The following is a 22,880-nucleotide window of genomic DNA, read 5'->3' as shown; positions in this document are numbered from 1 at the left end:
GAGGTTGAACATTTTCATAAAAAAGACATCGAGACATCTTCCTACAATACAAAAAGTCAACGAGTCTAGTTAGTAGGTACATAAATGATGCCCATGTTAGCCCCATCCCATTCAACTACTCAGGTACAATCCATGGCATAGGCACATTGCTGAATCCAGCGTGTGGCTGTTTCAAGTTATTATTAGCTGGAATTTGAAACCAATAATTAAACTTGGTTCAAATTCCAGATAAATGTGAAAGGGAAGCCACTGGCTATAGGTAAGGAGCTGTGTGGAATGTTGGTTAGATGGGGGAACATGCATTTACGTGGTTTGGTTTATCATGTGAGATGAGCATGGTCTTAATTTTCATTTTTTTGCCACGTGGTTTTAGAATCATTGTTTCATTCCCTCTCCTAATGCTTTCTAGATCAGACACTGAGACTCTGACATGGTTTAGCCAATCAGATATAGCTGATGTCAGTTAATACCCACTGAGAGTTTAGTCAGTGCTTCTTGTACCACCTACTATTGTGTAGTCTTACCTAGCAAAATCATTGTTTTGCCTTCATCAGTTTAACCCTTTCAGTCCTGTTTAATACGAACTGTGGAAGATCACTATAAAAGTGAGTTTTCTACTCTGCAAAAATCATTGCAAAGATGTTCCTTCTTCGTTTGGGCAAGTTACTATTGATCATTTAAAACTCTTCTGTGAGGAAATAAATACTTACTAACTAAAAAATGGTAGTGAGCATGCAAGGAACATGTGCATAGTTATTTTTTTTTAATGGTTATTGATGATACCGTATTATGCAGTTTCTCATGCTCCCTTCTTTGAATTTAATTCTTTTTGAACAGAGTTGTTTCAATGTATATCTATGGCAAATAAATATAAATGGCAACTGTGTGTGTGTTAAATTTTAGCTGAGACGTATGCTTTGTGAAGGTGTGTTTGAACACTAGAAAAAAAATTAAAACCACCCTAGACAGTTTCACCTGTCTATTAAATGAATTTGTTCCTCCTTCTCTCTTGAGTGGGTTCCAAACAATATGATAGTTCAATGTTTCTCAAACCAATTTCAGAGGCTGCTGACAGCTTTGTTTGTAGAACTTCATCCTTTGCAGTTCTTACGATTGTTGTATCTGGCATAACAACTGGCCTTTACAGGAGAGTCAGAGCTACTCAAATACTGTAGTTTACAGATAGGTGTTTGTTGCTAGTCTGTCCCCACCATTTTAAGGTTTAGGGAAATCTGGTTCTAGATTTCAATAGAAGAGAACATCGGTAGTTGGAGAACTTTAAAAACTTTACAAAGGCATTAAAAAGAACCACATCTACTGTTTGAAGAGGTAATGAAAAACATTAACATAAGATGTGGGGGTACAGTGATTATCATGGTGATTGCTATGCAGAAGGAGGTGTTTGGCCTTTTCTATCCCACCAGACTATCTACCATAGTTATGGTTTGAACACCTGCCTCATGTTTTCTTCCCTCCACCTTATTGCTTAGTTAGCTAACTTATTTGATGAAAACCACTTTTTGCATTCACTGCCCCATGCCCTCTTTAAAAAATAAAAAATAAAATAAACACCCCAGTTTCTCTCTACCTGCCTCCTCCTTTCTGCTAACAACAACAAATGATATTTTTTAATATGTCTTAGATATTCTCTGAAGGGACTTGCATACCAGTGACAGACGAGTGATGGCTTTTCTCATAATTAGCAAGTACAGTTGATCCTGGCTAAAAATTATGTGTCTCACCACAGCAGGAAACTCTATAGAAAATTTTATTCCATAACCTCAGCCTATAGCCTACATAGCCCCAGAGCTATTTTATTCTTTGAAAGTGGAACTCCTTGCAATATGAGAATTGGAAGCCTTTCAGCTTCTAGTTATTTGTAGGAGTTGCAGATTAATAATAGGATTATTAATTAATTCAGTTCATGTGATATTCTTATTGAGATAAGGACCGAATACATTACTCTATAAAGTTTAACTGGGTCATACAGCTCTTAGAGTAGAAGTCTATCCTATCAGAGCGTAGATTAGGCTAACAATATAGGAATTCCTTGCATGTAGGTATTTTAATGGAGAAGTAAGCAGTCCATGTGTGTGTCTAAATTGGATCCAGACTTTAGTGTAGGGTAAAAGGCTTTGCCCCATTCCAAAATTAATTGGGCAGTCTCAGCCAGCATGGGGTGAAAGTGAATAGGAACTTTAATTCCAAGAAGATTGGAGGGATGTGAGAGTGTTGAGGGGTGACAGTAGCCGTCTAAAGACTTCCAATCCCTTTATTGGGATCCCAGTTCGCACAGCTATATAGATATACATGTGTGTGTGCCTATACAATTTCATTCAATCAGTCTCGAGGGATATTCCTGTACTCAAAGGAAACCATAGAATAGATCAGGCCTTGATTACATTTTCCGTGAACAGCTTACTTAAAGACTATGGATTTCAATGGTTCTGTTTCATGTATGATTCAATCTCAAGCGAATCCACCTTGCTCAACCTGTTCTTTGTTCCTCATAGATCCCAAAACCTTCGCTCGGTAATAAAATACAGGTATTATATGTAAAAGGTTCCAGATTGTCCCTGGTATGTTCTGTATATACCAGGAAACTTTTCTGTAAGCTGGGAAAAATTCCAGTCCAAAAGCTTGAAGCACCGTGGCTAGTCAATACTGAGTTAGATGAACCTGTGAAATGACCTGCTTTACTATAGTACTGCTTTTAACAATGAGTTCCATTTTTCAGGAAGTGTATTGAAAGAAATGAAAAAATCGAACAAAGATTTTTCACCTCAGACACTTGTGAAACATATGAATGGAGTAACCAGTTATCTTTTTCACAATCAGGTGTGTGAGATATTGATGACAGTACAGGTGGAGCATATGTTTTGCAAGATACACAAATGCCAACATTCATGTTTTAGACTAAAACTCTTCTTGTTGTTATTTCATAAACTGTTCTTGTCTCCTTTTGTCTACCTGCTGGATTAAAATAACACACCCACACACACACACCCCTATCTGTGTGGTATGTGTGTATGTATGTATATTTGGAGTGGAACAAGCATAGTAAAATAATGCTATTATAGTGAGCAATTAGTTTAATTAGCTCTGATTATGGGTTGGAGTTCTTAGGCAAGTGGGAGGAAAAGGTAGTAACTTAGAGAGCTAAATTCATTTGCAAATTTAACTCTCTCTGCAGAGCTACCACCTGCATAAGGTTAGGTACATCCCAGCTTGGTAATAAAACAAGAGATCAGGAAAAAGAACATTAACATGACTGCCCTCAAGACATATAAATGAGTTTTTCAGCACCATGCAGTCGGTGTTTGTTTCTGGTTTTTTTTTTTTTTTTAAAGAAGTTTGCCAAATTCACATTGCACTGCTGATCTTACTATCACACACAGTGTACTTATGTGCACAGGATAACATCTGTGTATAAGTGAATAGGATATGGTTTGAAAGTCCCCTGGTCAGAAATAGCGTGCACACACAAACACACACACTAAGGTTTACAACAGGATGGCAGAAGAAAATAAAATATTTTCAGCTGAGCTCAACTTCTGGTAACTTTGTGGACGTCTCCTTACCTTTTTGTTGGCAACTGCATGAAAATGTTTTGCCGTTGTTTCTTTAGGGATGCCAACTTCCGTTTGTGGAAGAGCCTTCTGTTTTTCCATCATATCTTTAGGGCATTTTAGAATTTCTTTCAATGGGCTGACTTCTCTTATTGTCCCCTTCATTGAAAAAGTCTAAAGAAATATCATATTGTAGAACTTCTGTGTATCCTAAGTGTAGCACCGCACTGCACATATCTCATTATTGGGTAGATATGGGCTACAAAATGTTGGCTTATCAGGTAGCCTCTAATTTAGAGATCCTAGCTTATGTAGAATAGAATCAGTATGCTTGGGATAAAACTGGGCTTTAGTTGTGCTTGCGACACAAACACAACCATGTTTCTTTATTATTACTAGGGAATGCTGCGTGGGCCATGGGTACAACTAAGGCTGGTAATCTAGTCTATTCTATCTTTCCAAAAAGCATTAAGATATAGTTTCAATTGAGCAAAGCCACTATGGACAGTGATGTTTAATATTCATGGAGCCATTTGGTGATGACCATGGCATATGGAAAATTGTGTTTTGTAATATAAAGAACACAAATTAATGAATAAAGAGAAAGAAAGAAAGAAAGAAAGAAAGAAAGAAAGAAAGAAAGAAAGAAAGAAAGAAAGAAAGAAAAAGAAAAAGAAAATTTATGTTGTGTAGAAAGGGAAAGGATCAAAATACATCTGAATGAATGTGGTTTTATATTGTGGAGTGGAATATTTTTATAGAGTTAAAGGATAAGTTCTATATATACCTTGATATGTAATATTTGGAAAAGGTACATTTTATCAAAATTTATTAACTTGTTCCTCAGTTGCTTTTGAATAATTATTATATTATGAATGAGAAACTATGTTAATGGGTATGTGTGTGTGTGTATGTATGTAATATACAGGAAAACATACAGTATGCATGCATAATTTACCAAGCTGGTGCAAGGTGGGTTAGGAGATATTTTCCAATTTCTTCTGCAATATGGTGATTTGGCTGAGTCTCCCCAAACTCATTCTACACCTGTTTTTAAAAGGTGGATCCCATTAGTAATGATGTATTTAAATATGATCTTGAACAAATGGGATAATTGTTGCATATAATTGATAATATTACTGGCCATGATCAGATATAGCAATAGAACATACATTAAATTCACATGCCTGGTCAGCTAAGGATCAATATATTAGAAATTATTTAACTGAAAACGTATTTGATTTGGAATTGAAAAAAAGTATGTCCTTGTTATGAAGGGTTTAGAGGTTGCTATGTATCCACCAAGTTGAGCTTCATTTTATAAGCTTGTTATAATTTCTATGTAGAATTAAATTTAGGTGTAACAGTACGGTAGTCTAATGAAGGGTCTAAAACATGTTGTCGAACCATAATCATCTAACCCACAGCCAAAGTAAACAGTTGTTCAAAACACCTGTGTAATGTATCTCAATAGTTCATAGTAGGGTTATAATAATTAATAAAATATGATTATTAAAATGCTATTTTAAAAAAAATTGGATACCTTGTTTCATGTTCCATGATAAAATTTGCATAGTTGTTAATCAAAATTGCTAAACCTTAAGAGATTTTTAATTTCCACTAATATATACTTAACTAACCCATCTCTTAGATAGAACTTTCTCTTGTGGATGAAATGGAGTTTCTTGTAAAAAAAGCAACTTGATATTTTAAACTGCCCAGTTTAGTAAGTATCTGTCTCAGAAGAACATCAAGGTCTCCCTTTTTACATTCCACAAATCTAATAAAGACATCTTACTGAGCTGAAAAAAGAAAGAAAGAAAGAAAGAAAGAAAGAAAGAAAGAAAGAAAGAAAGAGAGAGAGAGAGAGAGAGAGAGAGAGAGAGAGAAAGAAAGAAAGAAAGAAAGAAAGAAAGAAAGAAAGAAAGAAAGAAAGAAAGAAAGAAAGAAAGAAAGATGTACATGCAAAGCCCAATATTTTTGTAGGTCAAAGAGAAAAAGAAAAAAAGTGGTTAAGATAAATTTTTAAAGTTAGAGGAAACAATGAGAAACAATAGTTAATAAAAGGAAAAAAGAGACCCAATTTAAAAAAATTACAAAAAGAAAAATAAAAGAACCAAAAAAAAAATTTAAAAAACCCAAAATAAAAAATAAACTAAAAACTAGAAAAAAGTTTTACCACTCCTGTGGCTTTTGGATAGGAGATACTGAAAACATAGCACAGGAACTGTTCCCAATGCAAAATAGTCTATCTCCCTCAGAAAAAGTGGAAAAGAAACACTGCTGTTCCTTTACTTCAGATGATCCCCCAACAATCAACTTCTCTGGAGCATCTGGATTTAAAAACAAAACAAAACTTTTTTTTTCACCAGTATCCAGAGATAAACAAACATTTTCTGGGGGGTGGGGGAGTTTAATCCCTTTTTGCTTTGTTGCCCAATGAGCTTTTGAACCATCTGAGGAGGAAGGTCCAGAAAAGTCATTATTCTCTTTGCTTTCCATTCTATTGCTTTCAATTGCCACAATAAATACAGAATATGGTCCCATACTATAGATCTCAAAAGACTCATACCACTTTTTAAAACTGATAAAAGTCCAGAAGACACTGATTCATATCACTTGAATAAAGACAGTCATTCTGAGGTGGTAAGCAACTGAATTTTACATGCATCCTCTCTTCTTCTCTCTTGGATCTGAGTTTATTTCAGTTGTCAGCTGATTTTCAGCCAGTTCAACAAGCTATTCTCCCTCAGGATAGAAGAGAGGGGGAGATTCTTGTTTTCTTAGTCTTCTTGATTTGGACCCATAATAAATCACAGCAAGCCAATTGAAAATACTGGATAACTTTTCTGTTTACCAACTAAACAGTAAAACCTCTGAAGATGAGAAAATAGCTACTTAACTGGGAGGGATTGAAAATTATTAGTCCAGTTTACCACCATACCAGCCAGAAGTCTGAATGGAATTGAGAATAACAGTGATGAAATTATTTGAGAGGAAAACGAAGTGAAGGAATGCTGGATGGAGTATTTTAGAGTTTTGAATAGGAACGATGGTAATAAGTGGTAAAATGAAATATATTTTAACTCTTATTGGCAAAGAAAAAAATGAAGAAACTAGAGTCTTATTTTGCTGTGAAAACATTGAGAAATAACAAAGCTGCAGGTACAGGTGTAAACATAGAGAAATGTTAAAATATGTTATGGATTTGGTGCAGGACATGATTTGGTAAAAATTTCTTAAATCAGAATGTTAAGCAAAACACAAATATGCACAATCTCATTATATGGCTCAAAAAATTAACAGAATAAACTAACGCTTTACCTAAAATGAAATTACTTTTAAGTGAGAAGTTTAACATAACTAATTGCTGGAAATAACTCAAAATCTATAGTTGGTATAAAACACAGTGGCTACAGTAGTGTTCCATCTGTGAATTATTTTCAGACTTGTTTAAGTGTGAGAACTGTATTTAACCCTGATGATTGGAGGAATGCTATTTTTTGTTCCCTTCTGCAGAGGGAAAAGCTGCAGGGGGGGTGGTTTATTCAGTATGTCTGCAAAGGTGTTTGGCAGTATTCTGACTGAAAGGGTACAGGAAGTGAAAACAAAGAACAGAATAGAACAGAACAGAACAGAATAGAATAACATGGCCTTAGACCAACAAAGACAACAAACAAAAATTGGAAAGTTTAGTTCAGCTTTATGCAGAGGAGAGGGTATGCAACATACATTTTTGCTCTTCAGCAAGTCATTGAAATGTGAGAAAGAACATTTATTGTACATTTGTTAATTTAGAATGTATGATAAAATGAATAGCTTAGAATTCTGAAATGTTTTCCGCAAATATGTAGCTGAAGATCAGTTGATGAATACGATAAAACCAGTATATAATGGAAGTAAAGTGCCTATGACAGTAAAGAGAAGGCATAGTGAATTGTTCAGCTTTGAACAAAGAATAAGACAAGGATGTCAGATGAGTTATTTAATGTATTTATAGGTGAATGTGTGAAGAGTGTCTGTGATGATGTTTGAGGTGTGCTGTTGGGGACAATAATGGATGTGTACTTTTATATGCAGATGATGCCATGTTGTTGGCCAAGAACCTGAATAACCTGAAATGTTAGACAGATGTACAAAGCAGCAAGCAATATGGATTTGAAAATTAATGTACCAAATACCAAAGTACTTGTGTTTGACAAGAAAAAAAAGGGGGGGGGGGACATTGATTGCAGGTTCTATATAAATGGTGAACTAGAGTAAGTAGATGACTTTTTGTATTTGGGTAGACAATTAACTAAAGATCGGAGAAATGGATAGATAAATGTTTCAAACATGTAGATGTTGATAGAAAGGGAGTGGATAGTATGCGTTCTATTGTGAGGAATCAATGTTTGTTAAAAGGAATAACATGGCTGCTAATGAGTGTGCTTCTGACTATTTTGTGATATGGAAGTGAAAGTTAAGTAGATCAGGAGAGGCATAGTAAGTAAAGTAAGTTGGGTGCAGTGTGAATGGGGGACTTAAGAAACATTCCACCCTATCTAAATGAAATGAGAGCGAAGAAGTGTAAAGAACAGAAGGCAACGGATGAATCAGTCTATGGAAGTGGTGTGATCAAGAATAGGTTGCAGGGATAGAAAGATATGGAGAGGTATAGTCCATGGGGTTAGTATTAAATAGATTGTGTTAGATTTTTTCCTTACCTCCTACCCTTAATTTCTTTTGCTTCCTACTTCTTTTTTTTTTCTCTTCTTGCTCTCTTTGCTTACCCTGAAAGGGTATAGCATCATGGGTATTTATAAAGATATTTCAAAAGACCTTGAGAAAGACGTACAAGAATCAAATCTACTTTCCGTGGGGAAACTATTTCCACTGAGAAACTATTCAGGAAACCGGAACTCAGATTTTGGCATCTATTAATGCTACTCACAGCTTCCTATCAGTTGGTCATACTCATTTTACAGTTGTACTAGTCATTTACTATAAGAGTTGTTGTTTTTTTAATGGCAAACTTGTATAATAAATCCTGCAGTTTCTTGAATAAAGTTACAAGATCCTTGGATGGCATTTATTCATCTGTACCTTGCATCAGAGTTTGGATTTTTATTCTTGTTTGGCCCATGAAAAGTTGCTTGAAACACCTTATTTATTTATTGCTTTTACTGTTCTAATTATGGCCCTGTTGGAATAGTACTTTTCTCTCCTCATTTGGCCACTGTTTTCCACCCTTCTGGTAAGCCAATGAACCTATCTTCCTTGGTTCCCACTTCAATTTACAGATCAGATTTGTTGTAAATTTTAGTTTCCTTTTTATCTGAGGCACAGGAATGGTTGGAAGTGTAAAGCAGAAGAATGATTGAAACAGCCCCTGCCTCTGAGTTTATCTGCTGCACAAATCAGGGTTTATGGTCTTTTAACTCCCCCCGCCCCCGTGAGTATGCTTTAATCACTTTAAGAGAATAAATGTGATCTGCTTTGCTATCTCATTAACTGGAGAAGAATTACATGCCACACAATAATTAAGTAGCATCCATATTGGTATGGCGATGCTTTGATCTCATGCCTCAGGCATTCGTGTGTCTTCCTGCGGGCACACTATCTATTCTGAAAGGTTACAGTGTGGTGTATTTTCCTCTTTAAAGCTGGCTATTTTAAACCCGCTAAGTCTGTGAGAAGCAGGGTGAAAGGTGGAGTTATATTTTTAATACCAACAGACAAAATAAGACCAAGGAGCTAATTTAAATTAAATGAATCCCAGGTTCACAAAGAGTTCCCCCTATTTCACGTAGAGCCGTTTTCTTGTTTCTGCAACCCGGCCATTAATTGTTATGATGAGAGGCCGTAATTCCTTTTGCTCCTTGCCTTCCACTCCTGGGTCACTGATTTGTGGTCCATTTTCCCATTAGTACTAATAAGTATCATGAAGTGGCCATGGCAGGAGTCAGATTTAGGATGGCTTTGCCCCTTGATCAACATCGCAGAAATCAAGAGACTTTGTTTTCCATATGATTTAGCTCCTTTGCTAAGCTGACTTTGAGATATTATTTATAGTGAAAACACCACCACCACCATAAGCCATGACTTTTTCTTTGAATGGGCTGGAATATTAGCTATATTTTGACTCAGACAGCTATACAGTGTCTTAGTGCACACATCGTTTTTTGCCGTGGTTGAATTTAACTGTGGCTTGATATTATGTTAAGTGAGAATACAGATTTGACAAACTACAGTGGTTGGATTAAGCTCAAACATGCTAAACCATTAAATAAGCAATTGTGTTTTAGACTTGAGTATTGTATGCAGCCAACCTTTATGGTTAGCGTGTTCTGGAAAATCACATATTGAGTTGAGTAAACTGCGGTTTTGTTTATGATACTGAAGATTGTCAAGAAAGCACAGTCGCTCTAGTTTACTACAGCATGTGAATTACATCAGTGAATGGACACATAATTTCCATGTGGATATCCCAGGATCAACCAGAGCATTAGACAAAAATCCCCAGCCTGCAAACTCTCACATTTCTGGCTACCAGAATAGACTCTGTTGGCTGTGCTTGCATAATAGGCGAAGCATAGCTTATTATTAATCATGATTAAAGTAAATCATCCTATGGCAGATGATGACTGGCTTAAGGGTGCCATCATTGCCCTTTGGAATCAGAGGTTTGTGACTGATTGTTGCTGGTGTTCCCTTCACTTTTGATGGGGTGAACATCAGCAACAAACTGAATGATGTCCAGAGGAGCATTGGAACCAGAGGATGGGGGAAAGACTGTAGAGGTTGAAAAACAAAAATGAAGCAGCAGAGAGATTATTCTCTTTTGCAATACCCTGCATTTTTCACGAGGGCTAATGGACTGAAATACTAACTAACTAAACACCTAACCATTAATCCAGATTCAGGCAATATGCTCAGATATATATGTTGATCTAAGGACATTTTCTTTCATTTTCAACCAAAATATCACCAATAGAGCTGCACAAAAGGCCATTCTTACCAAATCTTCAAGATGGAATGTTTTTCTTCTTGTTTTATTATTAGTTTGAGATGAGTTGGGCTGAAGGGCACCGAAAGAAGGAAAATGGATGTAATAGTTGAAGGTGAGCAGTTTGAATCTGACTTTCAGAATACCGTTTGATACCTTTAACAGCTGTGAAGTAGATACCAGTTCAACAAGTACAGTCTTTCTTAACATGACAATGCAATGAAAGGGGGCATTTCATCTGCTGGGTACTTGTCAGTTATGCACCAGTCAAATACTGCTGCTTTAGACTCCATTTAGAAGGAGAATCACTTTTAGATAGAAAATATTATAGTTCCAATACTATAAAATTCAATAACTTCCTTATACCATGATGCATCTGGTGCCTCCACTGATGTGGGAAGGGGGCAGAACAGCTGCCATTTCTCTGTTCTTAATTTTGTTTCTCAGCTGTTGTTGTTTTCTGAGAAAATAACAGCCTGGACATTGTCCTAACGCATTGTCCATTTGTTCATAGTTAACATTATGTTGTTTGTAATGTGCAAAGGCTTTCTTGTTATGCATTAGCAAGAATATTAGTTTTTGATGGAAATGAGTATGGCTTTGAATAATACATGACTCAAAAAGTGAGGGAAGAGAGGCCCACCATCTTTACTTTTGAAGATGTTCCTTTGGGTAAATAGCGTCCATTTGGTGATGGCCGTCTCTAACAGCATGATTTGTTGTAATGTGATGGGAGTCAGATGAAGATATGTCAAATTAAATAAGTCCCCTATTTATCTCCCCAGCAATACTGAATTGAGAGGCTGGGTCTGCATCTGGAAATGAATATGGAAAGAAATTTTGCCTTTTACCTCAGGCAACAAACATCTGAGGTGACCTTGGGAAAATCTTTTGTTGTGTTTCTCAAACTTCTCTTCCACTGACAGTACTTTCTGATTTCCATGTTGCTTTTTTACACTGCAGATTTCAAGTTGGTTTACTACTTTGCAGTCACATGAAAAAGATGATGAAAACAGAATATTTGATGTATAAATGTTTTAGCATTTCTTTGGACTGCTGGGTACCTCTTGCCTATCCATGTTCTTGGTACTATTCATCTCTCTCCTCTGTTCCCCCCTCTTTTGTCCTTAGTTTTCTTCAGTTGTCATTTTATGCATGAGATTTGTCTTCTTTTCTTTTCAACTTGGTGCTTGGCTACCTTTTCAAACCTGAACGTCCCATGATTCCACTGTATATCAGCAGGGGGAAACATCTCAGCATATTGCATGCAAGTGACAGAACTGTGCTAGTGCGAAGAAAGAGCAAAATGTAATGCTGCATTTCAGTTGTTTTGGTGTGTGCTTTCAAATTATAAAAAGATGTGGTATATAGAAATCGTGTTTTTCATGGCCTTTGACTTTTCCTTCTAGAGCAATTAGAAAGAATGCCAGAATACAATGAATGCTTGAGGAAAACAGTAGCCATTTTCACTTGCAAAGTGTGATTAATCTTACACTGATGAATGGTATTTCTCTCTCCTGACACAGAATGATTTTAAGTCTTAATTCCTTTATTCTCATGAATCAGTTTGCAATGCCTTGACCTGCTGAGACTGTAATCAATTTTGTGAAAGAAGCCCTTCCAGTATTTGGTTTATAATCCCTATTTTGGTATCTCTCATGTTTAACAAGTATGCCAGCAGTACTCTAAAGTTCAAAGGGATTTTTATGTTCAGAACTGCATTTAAATTATATACACCTGAGTGTACTGGGAAAAAAAAATCAAGTCCATACTTAGCGCCGGAGACTGTTAATTACTGTGGCTGGATTTATGAAATTCAATTTGCATTTGTTGGAATGTTTCTTTTCAAACAAATTCCTTTTTTAAAAATCTTCATCTTGCTTTTTCAATTTGGTATGTCTGTAATGCAAGCCAAAGTTAAACTGTTGTTCCCTGAAATTTATTGGTTTCAGTGTTTGAAAATAAATTTGCTAATTAAGCAGATGAAAACATTCCTTGGCTGTTGCTTTGTATATGGTGGGTATTTTAATTTTTTTTAATTAAAAATATTAGATATTGATTTGTTCTTGTTTAATATAATTTCTGAACTGCATATTTGCTTTTTGACATAGAAGTTGATTAAAAAGCATATAAATATACCCAATAAGAGATATTTCACTGGAAAACACATTTTCAAGATAATAACATAATAATTATTCATCTCTCTCCTGGAGAGTTTTTCTTGAAACATCTTTGGAAGTTTAATATTGACTATTTTTTTTCTTCAATCTTGTATATTCTTGAATTGTCTTTTTCCTCCATTTTCTCCATTCTCAATCCTAGGTCCCCTAACAAAGAAACAGACAGATGATTTAGGTGCAAACGAAGGTGCAGAAGATGAAGGTATATTTTTTCCCCCCGCCAAACTGATTTGCATGACAAGGACCCCCTTGAAAAACTTTTTTCTCCCTTCTTTTTTTTCTTCTTGTCTTCTTTTGAAGATGTGTTTTTTTAATTCCCATTTTTGATGTGTTTTGTCTTCTTGCTTGTTGTTACATACTTTATTTTTTTAAAGAAAGAATGTTGTTAAGTTCTTTTAATAACAGTGATTTTAAAACGAATGGAGGGTGTTTTGCTTTTCTTTCCTTGGAACAGACTCTTGCTGTGTTGCATCCCACTTCTGACTGAATTTTGTCCATGATAACTAACACACTCTGGAAACACTCTGTATACCTTCTTGCATGTTTTCTAACCCCTGTTTTGATCAGTTTCACTCAATATCAAGGCAATGTGTTTTGTTTCTTTTTGTCACCCACTTATTTCCATTTTACAGAAATGTGTTTGAAAGTGTGATAAATGCTGTTATAAAAATGTATCCCAAGCAACCATATTGTGATTATTGCTACACTTAATTTGCATCAGATCCCAGTGTCCTGAATGCAGTTTTACTTTTGTAGAATGGGAGAACAAGGGGAAAGGAAAAGTCCTTATACAGGATATATAAATATTTTTTTCTAACTGGAGAACAGTTACATGGAATCCTAAAGACCTACCCCAGTTATTCTTGTTCTTAATGATATAAAGCCTAATCTGAAGCAAAAGTGACTCCTGGAGACTACATGGCCATAACCACTGAGTTTTCTTGACAAAAGTATGGACGTGTTTTGCCTTTGCCCTCTTCTGAGATGTTTCTTCAATTTCCAGTCTAACTACAAATAACCAGATTTCCATATACTAACCAGACCTGCCCCTGTGAGTTTCCAAGTCTAGACAAGATGAATAAGGTGCAGTTACCTACATGGAGACAATAGGAATAATGGAGTTGGTAAACTGTGGTGATAAAGAAATGATTGTTTTGGTTTAATTTGAAGAAATTTAGAAAGCTGTCCTGAGACATTTTATTTTCACTGGCATTTTTGTAGTTTCCTTTTAAACCTCCTCATTCCCTCCCTTTCTGGGATCCTGGAACAGACCAACTGTGTTTTTCTTCTCTGATACTCAAAACTATTCAATTAGTATTCATTGTGTGTGTGTGTGTGTTGTTTTTATTTCACTCTGAATTAAATAAAACACCAAGGGCAAATGCTTAACTGAGATACCATAATATATTCTGCTACCTAGAAGTCTCTAAATATTGTTTTTCCATGAAAGAGTAATCTTGCTCCCTTAACACAGTTAATTTGTTAAACTGGGCTTGCCCTGCTGTTGAGGACCCCCCACACACCCCAGGGACTCCCAAATTCCACTGTGTCATTAATTCAAATGTTGGCTGAACAGACAAACATTGAGTTATTTATTATTTTAAATAAAAATAATAAACTGCAAATTGGGGGTCAAAGAGAGAGAGAGAGAGAGAGAGAGAATTAGAAAAGGGAGTTAATTTTCCCATGAATGAAACCATTGGGACCGATTTCATCTTAGTCCCGTGTCATTTATGTCAATCTGTAGCACACTTGCTTCCTGCTTATATCTCTACGCCTGCCTGTTTTTAAGAGGTCATAAGATTTGCATTCAAGACTGATGTCAAAGGGCATGCTTAGGAAGTTGGCATTCCAAGCATGGATACTTAACTCCTGGCCACTGCAAAAGCTTTATGGCAGTTCTTTTCTGATGTTAGAAAAAGAAAGCTGTACCCTTTGCACTGTTCCCACATACGGAAGCAGAAGAAAGGGAACAAAAAATAAAAGATTGGACTCTCAGTGATTCAGAATTATTCTGGTATATGTAGATGCCTACACTTTCTTATAATCATTAATTGATTAATGGTGAGAAAATTGAGTAACCATTCTGACATTGCAAAACAAAACAAAACAAAACAAAACAAAAACCCTGAATTTTCAGTTAGATGCCCTCCCCTCACACAAATCTGTTTAAAATATGAAGAAAATTACAGGTAGTCCTCATTTGGCGATTTCCTTGTTTAGCAACCGTTCACAATTGTGATGGTGATGAAAAAGTCACTGAATGACCAATCCTCACATTTATAACCCTCACAGGTCTATAAAGCAAAGGAAAGCTGGAGTAAGATCATAAGCATAGTTGTGGTTTCACTTAGTGACCGCTTTGCTTAATGGCTGAGTTGCCGGTCCCAATTGTGGCCTCTAAAAGAGGACTACCTGTTTTGACAGGACCTTATGCATTATGGATCCTCTTATGTCTCTTTTGTACCAAGTAATATTTATCCTCAGATTTAACCATTATACTTATCCTTAAACACCTCATAGAAAGATATTATATCTGAGATGAAATTATTTATTATTTCAGTTCATACTCTGCCCCCCATCCATAGGATGTTCAAGATGTCCAACAATCTAAAGTAAAATAAAATATTTTTTTTAAAAAAAACCTTCAAACCACTAAAACCAGTGAATTATTTATTAGCCTAGCTCAGAAGGCCTGGCTGAAATGAAAGGAGAAAAATTGGAGCCAAATCCTACTGTTGAAAGAGTGCACTTGGAGCAATGAAGATGAAAATCATCTGGTCGTACTGTTCCAAAGACATGCTTGGAGTTCACACAGAGCCATGTAGATTTCACAGCAGTTGTCATGTTTCCCCTTGAGTAAGAAGTTGCTCTGGCAGAATAAAATGTTGGATTTTTAAAATTCCACTTTTTCACACAATTCTGTTATACAGACCACCTCAAATTATGACCCACAAGGCTTATGAAACTGTTTGGCTCAGTTATATAAAAGACTTACAAGCCACATGGTAAATGTTTATTACATTGTTGAAAACATTCATGTTTTTATAGTCTCACATGGGTAGCAAAATGAAGAAGTTGATCCATTCTGGACTGGCCACCTTAATTAGATAGTGACTACATTAGCACAAAATCTACCTTAGGGTGATATTTTTTGCAGGTAGAAAAATACTTTTGGGATTTTTAACTCAGATATTTAAAATCATGCACTCTGCTACTTTTTACCTACACTCACACTTTCTTACGCATTCCATGACAAGTTATTAGTTATATCTATAACCCTATTAACATTCAAAGCTCTGAGAGCAATTCCCTCATTAATAGTGGCCTATATAATCAAAATTAATAAATGGATATTGTGTGATACTAAGAGGTTTATAATCCTAGTTTATTCGGTTTGCAGTTTGGGAAAGCCTGTGTTATTCACAGATAATTTTGAGAAATTATTTCAAAGCTCAGCTCTTCACCCATCAGAACTTTGTAGCTTTTCTAATTTGTCACATAATTGTGGGGGCAGGCTCTAATAGCTAAAACATCTGTCAGGTTAATCAGTACCTTTCACTCTTTGGGGGGGAAAAAAGTGAAAACATCTCTGTGCAGATTGAACTTAGCTAGCAGTGACAGGAGAAATGTCAGAAGTAACTCAGTAGTTTTTATGAAATTGGTTGGGTGGCACCTCTTCTATTAGTAATAGATGACTATTGAAGTTAGTAATAGTGAAGTTCTCTGAAGTTGGGACTAATTATCTTTAGAGGCTTCAGAGACTTTTTTAAACTTTGAGAAATAGAGACAGAATATGCATTTCAGCCCTTCCAAATATTTTTCACTGAATCCTGTATCATTATAATGATTTTTTTCAGTTGCCTTTTGCCTAAGCAATGGCACATCCTCAGGTTTATTCTTATGCAGGTAGTCCTCGCTTAACAACTGCCCTGTTTAGCAGCCGTTCAAAGTTACAATGATGCTAAAAAAGTAACTTTACGACAGGTCCTTGCACTTACGATGGTCGCAGCATCCCAAAGTCCTCTGATCGAATTTCAGGTGCTCCACAACAGGCGGGTGTTTATAACCATTGCAGCATCCTGCAGTCAAGGATTTGTGTGCTTCACAGCTGGCTTCCAACCAGCAGAGTCAATGGAGAAGCTGGCAGTAAATCGCAAGTCCCAGTCACGTGTTGTCTCGCTTAACGACTGTGGGTGACTCATTTAACAACCATGGTGGAAGTAAGGTCGTAAGTCCATCACGGTCATGTGATGTCTCACTTAATGACCACATTGCTTAGTGATGGAGTTGCTGGTCCCAATTGTAGATATTAGGTGACAACTACCAGTAGTCTCTTAAAAGCACTGGAGGAATGTTTGTGAGGGTTCCAAGGTAAATAATGATGAGGCAACCCATCTCAAAGAAGGTCCTTCAAGCAAGATGTAGAAGTTTGCAGCTTCTCTCTCCTTCAAGGGAACCATTGTCTTCGATGCCGTATACATGAATATTCATTTAAGTGTTCCTTCATCATGATCACTAAACACACAATTCTTAAAGAACTGGAAAACTTTTTCAAATCAGGTGACCTAGTAAATGAGCACTGTTTACAGATCACTTTGCTCACTCAAACAAAGAAGTATAAAAACTGCTGAGCTTACAAAAAGGTGAGCCTACCAGTACTTAAATCTTGAAATCGCCTACATCCTACATGATTTCTTAATTAATGCCCTACTTTCTGCTGGAAATTTCACTTTGATAAATTAGAAATTTTCCAAGATCATTCTCCACGTGTTCTCCAAAATGCAGTGCAGTGAACAAGTGACTACAGAAGAAGTCTTTTCAATGCTGGTCTCCAGGTGCAGAACAGAGAACTGTGCCTGGCACTCATTTTGGTGTTACTTGTGGCACGAGCTGAAGAACTTTTTATTTTCTCAGGTTTTTAAATCTCTCTTACTCTTTGACTGTTTTGGGCCATCTCTAAGCAGGTGGCAATACTTGGCTGACCTTGAAATAAGCCAAGCAGGGTCAGACCTGTTTAGTACTTGGCTGAGACACCACTTGGAAGTTCCAGGGCGGTAGACTCAACACTATGTTTCCCCAAAGCAACTTGCTTTGTGCTGTTGCCAAGAAAATTGTGCAGACATGTTCATGAAGACAGCTAGAGCTAAACTTGAGTCAAAGGCTATTTTACTACTTTTTAAATAAATATTGTACTTCTATTCTTCTCTCCATTATTATTGAATTTTAAAATGTGGTGAGTTGCTTTGAGGACCTCTTATATGTTGACCCAGAAATGCTGTAAAACAAGAGTATATAACGTTGTGAGCCTCCCAGAGTCAGTTGGAATCAGGCAGCATCCACAATGAATAAAATAAAATCTGTTGCACTCCAGATATTGCTGCATTGCAATTCCCAGCCTCTCTAGGAATCCTTCCACAGGTAGACTACCATTCTTTATGATAAACAACTAGACAATGAACAGTATAGTATACCATTTATACATTTTGGGGCAGTAAAGTAACAACAACAAGAACAAAACAGAAGCCTAGACTGCAATAAATAAACCAAATGTTATCTATTCCAACGTTCCTCTGAAAATCAGTAGGTTTTCATTCCCTCATAAAAGGAAGACAGTGATGGAATCAAGGAGTCCTCCTTGGAGATAGCATTCCAAAAAAAGAAAAAGAAAATCCTATTTTACTTTCCTGTCCATTGGTCCTCAGAAATTAGACAAATATCAATCTTGATTTCAGAGAGAGACAATCATAATCTCTTAAGGCTGCAGTATATCCATTTTCTAGACAATATGTTGTATTGAAGTCAATAGGCCTCAATTCTGATTAAACATTACTTGGAATATTTGAACTAAACTGACCCATTCAATTGCAAATAATTATCTTTTTTTTAAAAAAAAAAGTCTGTGCATACTTTCCCTGGTATGTGTTAAATACCCTGGCTTCACAGGTTTCCATATGAGGCTGAATAAAAGATGTTTCTGTTTAATGAGTAGATTCCTTAAAGCAGCAGCCTGAAAAATGTCTACTTTATCTCAATTTAGGTAGGCTACACATACTAAAATTAAAATAATTGTGCCCCCCTCCCCACCATGGAAAATCCAAAGTACTTCTGAATCGTTTTTACAGCATATGCTGTAAAACATAAGGAAAACACCTAGAAGATTATTCTGAGTAAATTGCTACATTCCTGACTTTTCTATAACTATAGCTGTTTCTCATTATTTTCTGATTGAACCAGCAAATAATGGGGAAAGGGTTCTTAAACTATAATTGAGACCAGATAATACTGTGATCCAAGCTGACAACCTGGGCAGTTGTAAAGTGTCATCACCTGTAAAGATATGTAGGATTTTCAGCCTTCATTATAATTAAACAAATATTTATTTATTTGGCTGACAGGGTCTAGGAAGAGGACCTTTTATGCCATGGCCCCCACTTTGGGGAACAACTTACCACCTGAGATGCGGTCCGCCCCCACTCTCATGGCCTTCTGGAAGAGTGTGAAATCTTGGCTACACCAGATGGCCTGGGGGCCTGATGGCGGCTAACATTGTTGGAATTGGCTGGTGGGGTAATCAATTCTGCCCTCCCCCACTCATCTTGAATTGTATATAGTCTTTTTATATATTATTATTTTTTTAGCTAATTTAATATGGATATTTATATTTTTACTGTTTGATTTTAATTGTGAGCCATCCAGAATCACCCTCTGGGGGAGATGGGCAGCATATAAATTTAATAAAATAAATAAATACATCTATCCATCCATCCATACATACATAAATGAAGAAAGAAATTAGAAGTTGCAAGAGACAAATGATCTCAGTTGAGTCACATGCTGGTTTTCAGATGAAAAGTGGGGATGTGTTCTCTAGCTTGTCCAGCCATTGCATCCTCCTCACCTAGTCCTGTGACACACAAAAAAACACAAGAGGAGCTGTGATCACACCATCGTGGCCAGTTTCTACCATTCCCTGTGGAGGCCCCTGCCTGAGACCCCTTTAGAAGCTGTTCAGTAAGGCCCCTGTTCCTTCCACAAATCATTCTCATTGTTCAGAAGTTGTACTCTAAATTCTAAACAAGTCTGTGGTTTGGGGGGCACACACATGATGGGACACTTCTCCAAATGGTCTCAGTAAGTTGGAAAAGAAAACACAATGATCATACATCTGTGATAAAAATCATATCAGTAGATCATTCAGACAACATATCTTTCACCAATATTGGAGCACTGCTTTAGTGTATTTCAAGCAAATCTGTAATAAGAGGTGAACTCCTTTGCTTTCAATGTTCCTTCCTTTCTGTTCCTTTAAAAAAAATAAAAATTGATGACATCGTCATATCCAAAGAGGATCAAGAAAAGCTTGGGACTGTACCCTGAACCCAGCTCTAATTAGACATACTGTATATCTCGATTTTATTTATAGGAGAGCCCCTCCCAAGACACCCAGCTGACATCTAGCTGACATTTACTGATCCCAAAAACTAAGTGTGATAGGAGCTGATTATTACTTGGATGGGAGAACGTCTGGAAATTCAGGGTTGTAAGATCAGCTGGGAAATATGTGTCTGTGTGTGTGTGTGTGTGTGTATGTGTAGGGGATGACAAACCATTTGTATATTGTGAAGAAAACTATATGGGCATGTCATGAAATCACCGGAAATCAAGATCAACTCAAAAAAGAGTTTATATTCATTTTTACAAAGGAATGCAGTACACATTACAGCTTGATCTATACTTCTGAGGTTTTGTAATTACCCTCCTGGAAGAGAATAAAAAAGAATATATAAAATTAATTACACTGATTTTTAATTGCACGGTTAACATTCAGTAGTATGTTTCCTATTAGAATTGCTAACATGACAATATTGGGGGGTGGTATCTAATGTGACTCACATTTTGAATCTGAAGCTAGGCCCCTGTTGATTAATATGGGAAAATCAGAATAATTATATTTTTGGAAACTTTTAAACAGAATTGTGTGTGTGTCAGGTTCAGCCCAAGAACAACAATGAGGCAATCCAGTACAGTTCAGTTCCTTTATTAGCTCGCACCTAATAGACAGAATCTCGCCAGACTAACCCCATACTAGTGAATATACCCCGTGAGACTCTAGGGAGGGGCCAGCCTCATCCTCTTCTTCTCCCCACACTCTTGTTGCGGGCTGAGGAGGCGCTTGCTCTGGAATGTCTCTCCCCCTCCTGGCAACCTTGAACTTCCATTCCAGAATCTTCCCTGCTCATGCCATCCATTACAGTGTGGGACTATGTGTATTAATCTGAGGTAGCCAGTCGATTCCATGCTGCAGGAGTCAAGTACACATTTATACCGTGTGAACGGATGATACAAAAAGGCCTTTAAATCTCTCATTTTATACCCATGAAAATATCCCAAGTTAAAACTTCACATTATTAGAGCTTTCACTTTTGCTATGGTTTTACGTTTCCCTCCTTTGGGAAGTTTGCACTGCACTGTATTACATATTTGTGTTGGTAATACTTGAAGATACGGGGAGAATAACTTCTGACAATGTGTCCAGGAATGTAGCTCCCATATAAATTTAAGCAATGAAGAGGCTGCCAGCATTCCCCTTGTCTGGTACCACATAAGTTATACAAGAACTCTTCTCTCAGTTTAATTATTGTTTTTCTTTCCAGCAGCTTGCTTTTAAGTCTAAAACCCTTCTATTACGTATTCCAATATTTAAATTTATTCTAGCTCTAGTTACTCAATTATCAGCGTGAAGCATGCATGGCTCCATGACTCTTATAATACCTTTCCTTCCTCTGGTCAGGTTCATCTTTAATCTAGATAGGCTTCCCCCAATGGGGTGTCATCTGGATTTGCTGGCTAGAACTTCTGAAGGTTGTAGTTCTAGCGTAGCTGGAAGGCACAAGACTCACTGAGAGAAGACAACTAGTCCAAGCAGCAAGAGCCAAAATTTCTCCCTGTCATGAGCCAAAGACTGTAACTAATTTGGCTAATTTCCAGTGTCCCATAATGAATCTCTAACCTACCATTTTAAAGGGGCCACCCTTGGATCTAATTAGCTTGCATTGGCATCATTGGTCCAAGATCTCAGTAGCTCATGCATGGGACAGGCAATAGGAAAAGACTGTTAGGTTATCTAATAGGGCAACCCAATAAAGTCATTCAGGAAGCTCTGGGCATGGATTTGAACATTTGTGTTTTCTGATTATTCCATTGTGTTTTATTTACTTCTGCTTCCTGACCAACCAGATATCTCAAATCTTGCAGTTCTGGGCTGTTTGTCTCCATCCATCCATTCATTCAATTTATATATCCACCCATCTCACATTTATGACTCTAGGTGGCTTACAATTAAAACATTTGCTTCAGGAACTTCTTCTCCTTCTGAAACCTTCCCCTGTAGCTCTTAACAAGAGCAGAAAATATTGGCACAGCCCTTTCTTGTGCCATCATCATTTCACTGTTCCTTTGAGGGTGAAGAAATAAGAAAACAAAAGTTGCCCATCCATGATATAATTTATTCATCTGGCTTATCTTGCTGAACTTATCCCTTGTGTCTGAACTGATTTTCTTAAGATAGGTCCTGTTTTATTAAAAAAAAAAAAAAAAGTCTATTATCTTCATCATTATCAGCAGGAGCAGCAGCAGCATCCTTAAATTTTGATACTCTTCCAGATTTTCCTGAGAGTTCAATTATTCAGACACCTTTAAGACTGTTCCCTATTCTTCTCTCTGGGGTGATGTGCCTTCCACAAAATGGAATATGTGAACATTTTTCACCCTGTCAAGGGTGGAGACAACTTCTACACCTTTTCAGGAAGCAAGACTTCCTTTTGTGATTCTGAATGACAAAGGATGTCCTAAACGGACTTTTAAACCAGTTTTCTGCAATCTTTTTTGGGGATTCTTGGCCTTTAACTATTATCCTGAGCCATCATACTCCAAAAAGCAGATTGGGTGTGGAGAGCAACTGTGTCTGATTTATATTATTTTATTTTACATTTACACTTAATTAAACTTAAATATAATTTATACAATTAACCTCTGACAAAGGGTTTAATAGTTTTCACTTTCTAATCACATTAAAAACTATAATTTGGTAGCATGTTTATGTAGTTGTAGTTTATATAGCTATTAGATTCTTCTTATTTA

At 36.5% G+C, this 22,880-nt stretch overlaps 1 protein-coding gene across 1 annotated transcript in view; it reads left to right on the top strand.

The window, feature by feature from the left end:
• NLGN1 (neuroligin 1) overlaps positions 1-22,880 on the top strand; it is a 455,947-nt gene that overhangs the window by 137,727 nt on the left and 295,340 nt on the right. Inside the window, exon 2 of the mRNA XM_088132065.1 lies at positions 12,880-12,939. Coding sequence (XP_087988191.1) covers positions 12,880-12,939 — 60 coding nt within the window. The remainder of the gene's footprint in view (positions 1-12,879; positions 12,940-22,880) is intronic.

Source organism: Python bivittatus, unplaced genomic scaffold (assembly GCF_059951505.1).
Source record: "Python bivittatus isolate LINGU-HERP-01145 unplaced genomic scaffold, Pbiv_v1 ctg000980_np1212, whole genome shotgun sequence".
NCBI classification, from domain to species: Eukaryota; Metazoa; Chordata; class Lepidosauria; order Squamata; family Pythonidae; genus Python; species Python bivittatus.
Note: the sequence above shows the minus strand (reverse complement) of the source record. Positions and strands in the feature narration are given on the sequence as shown.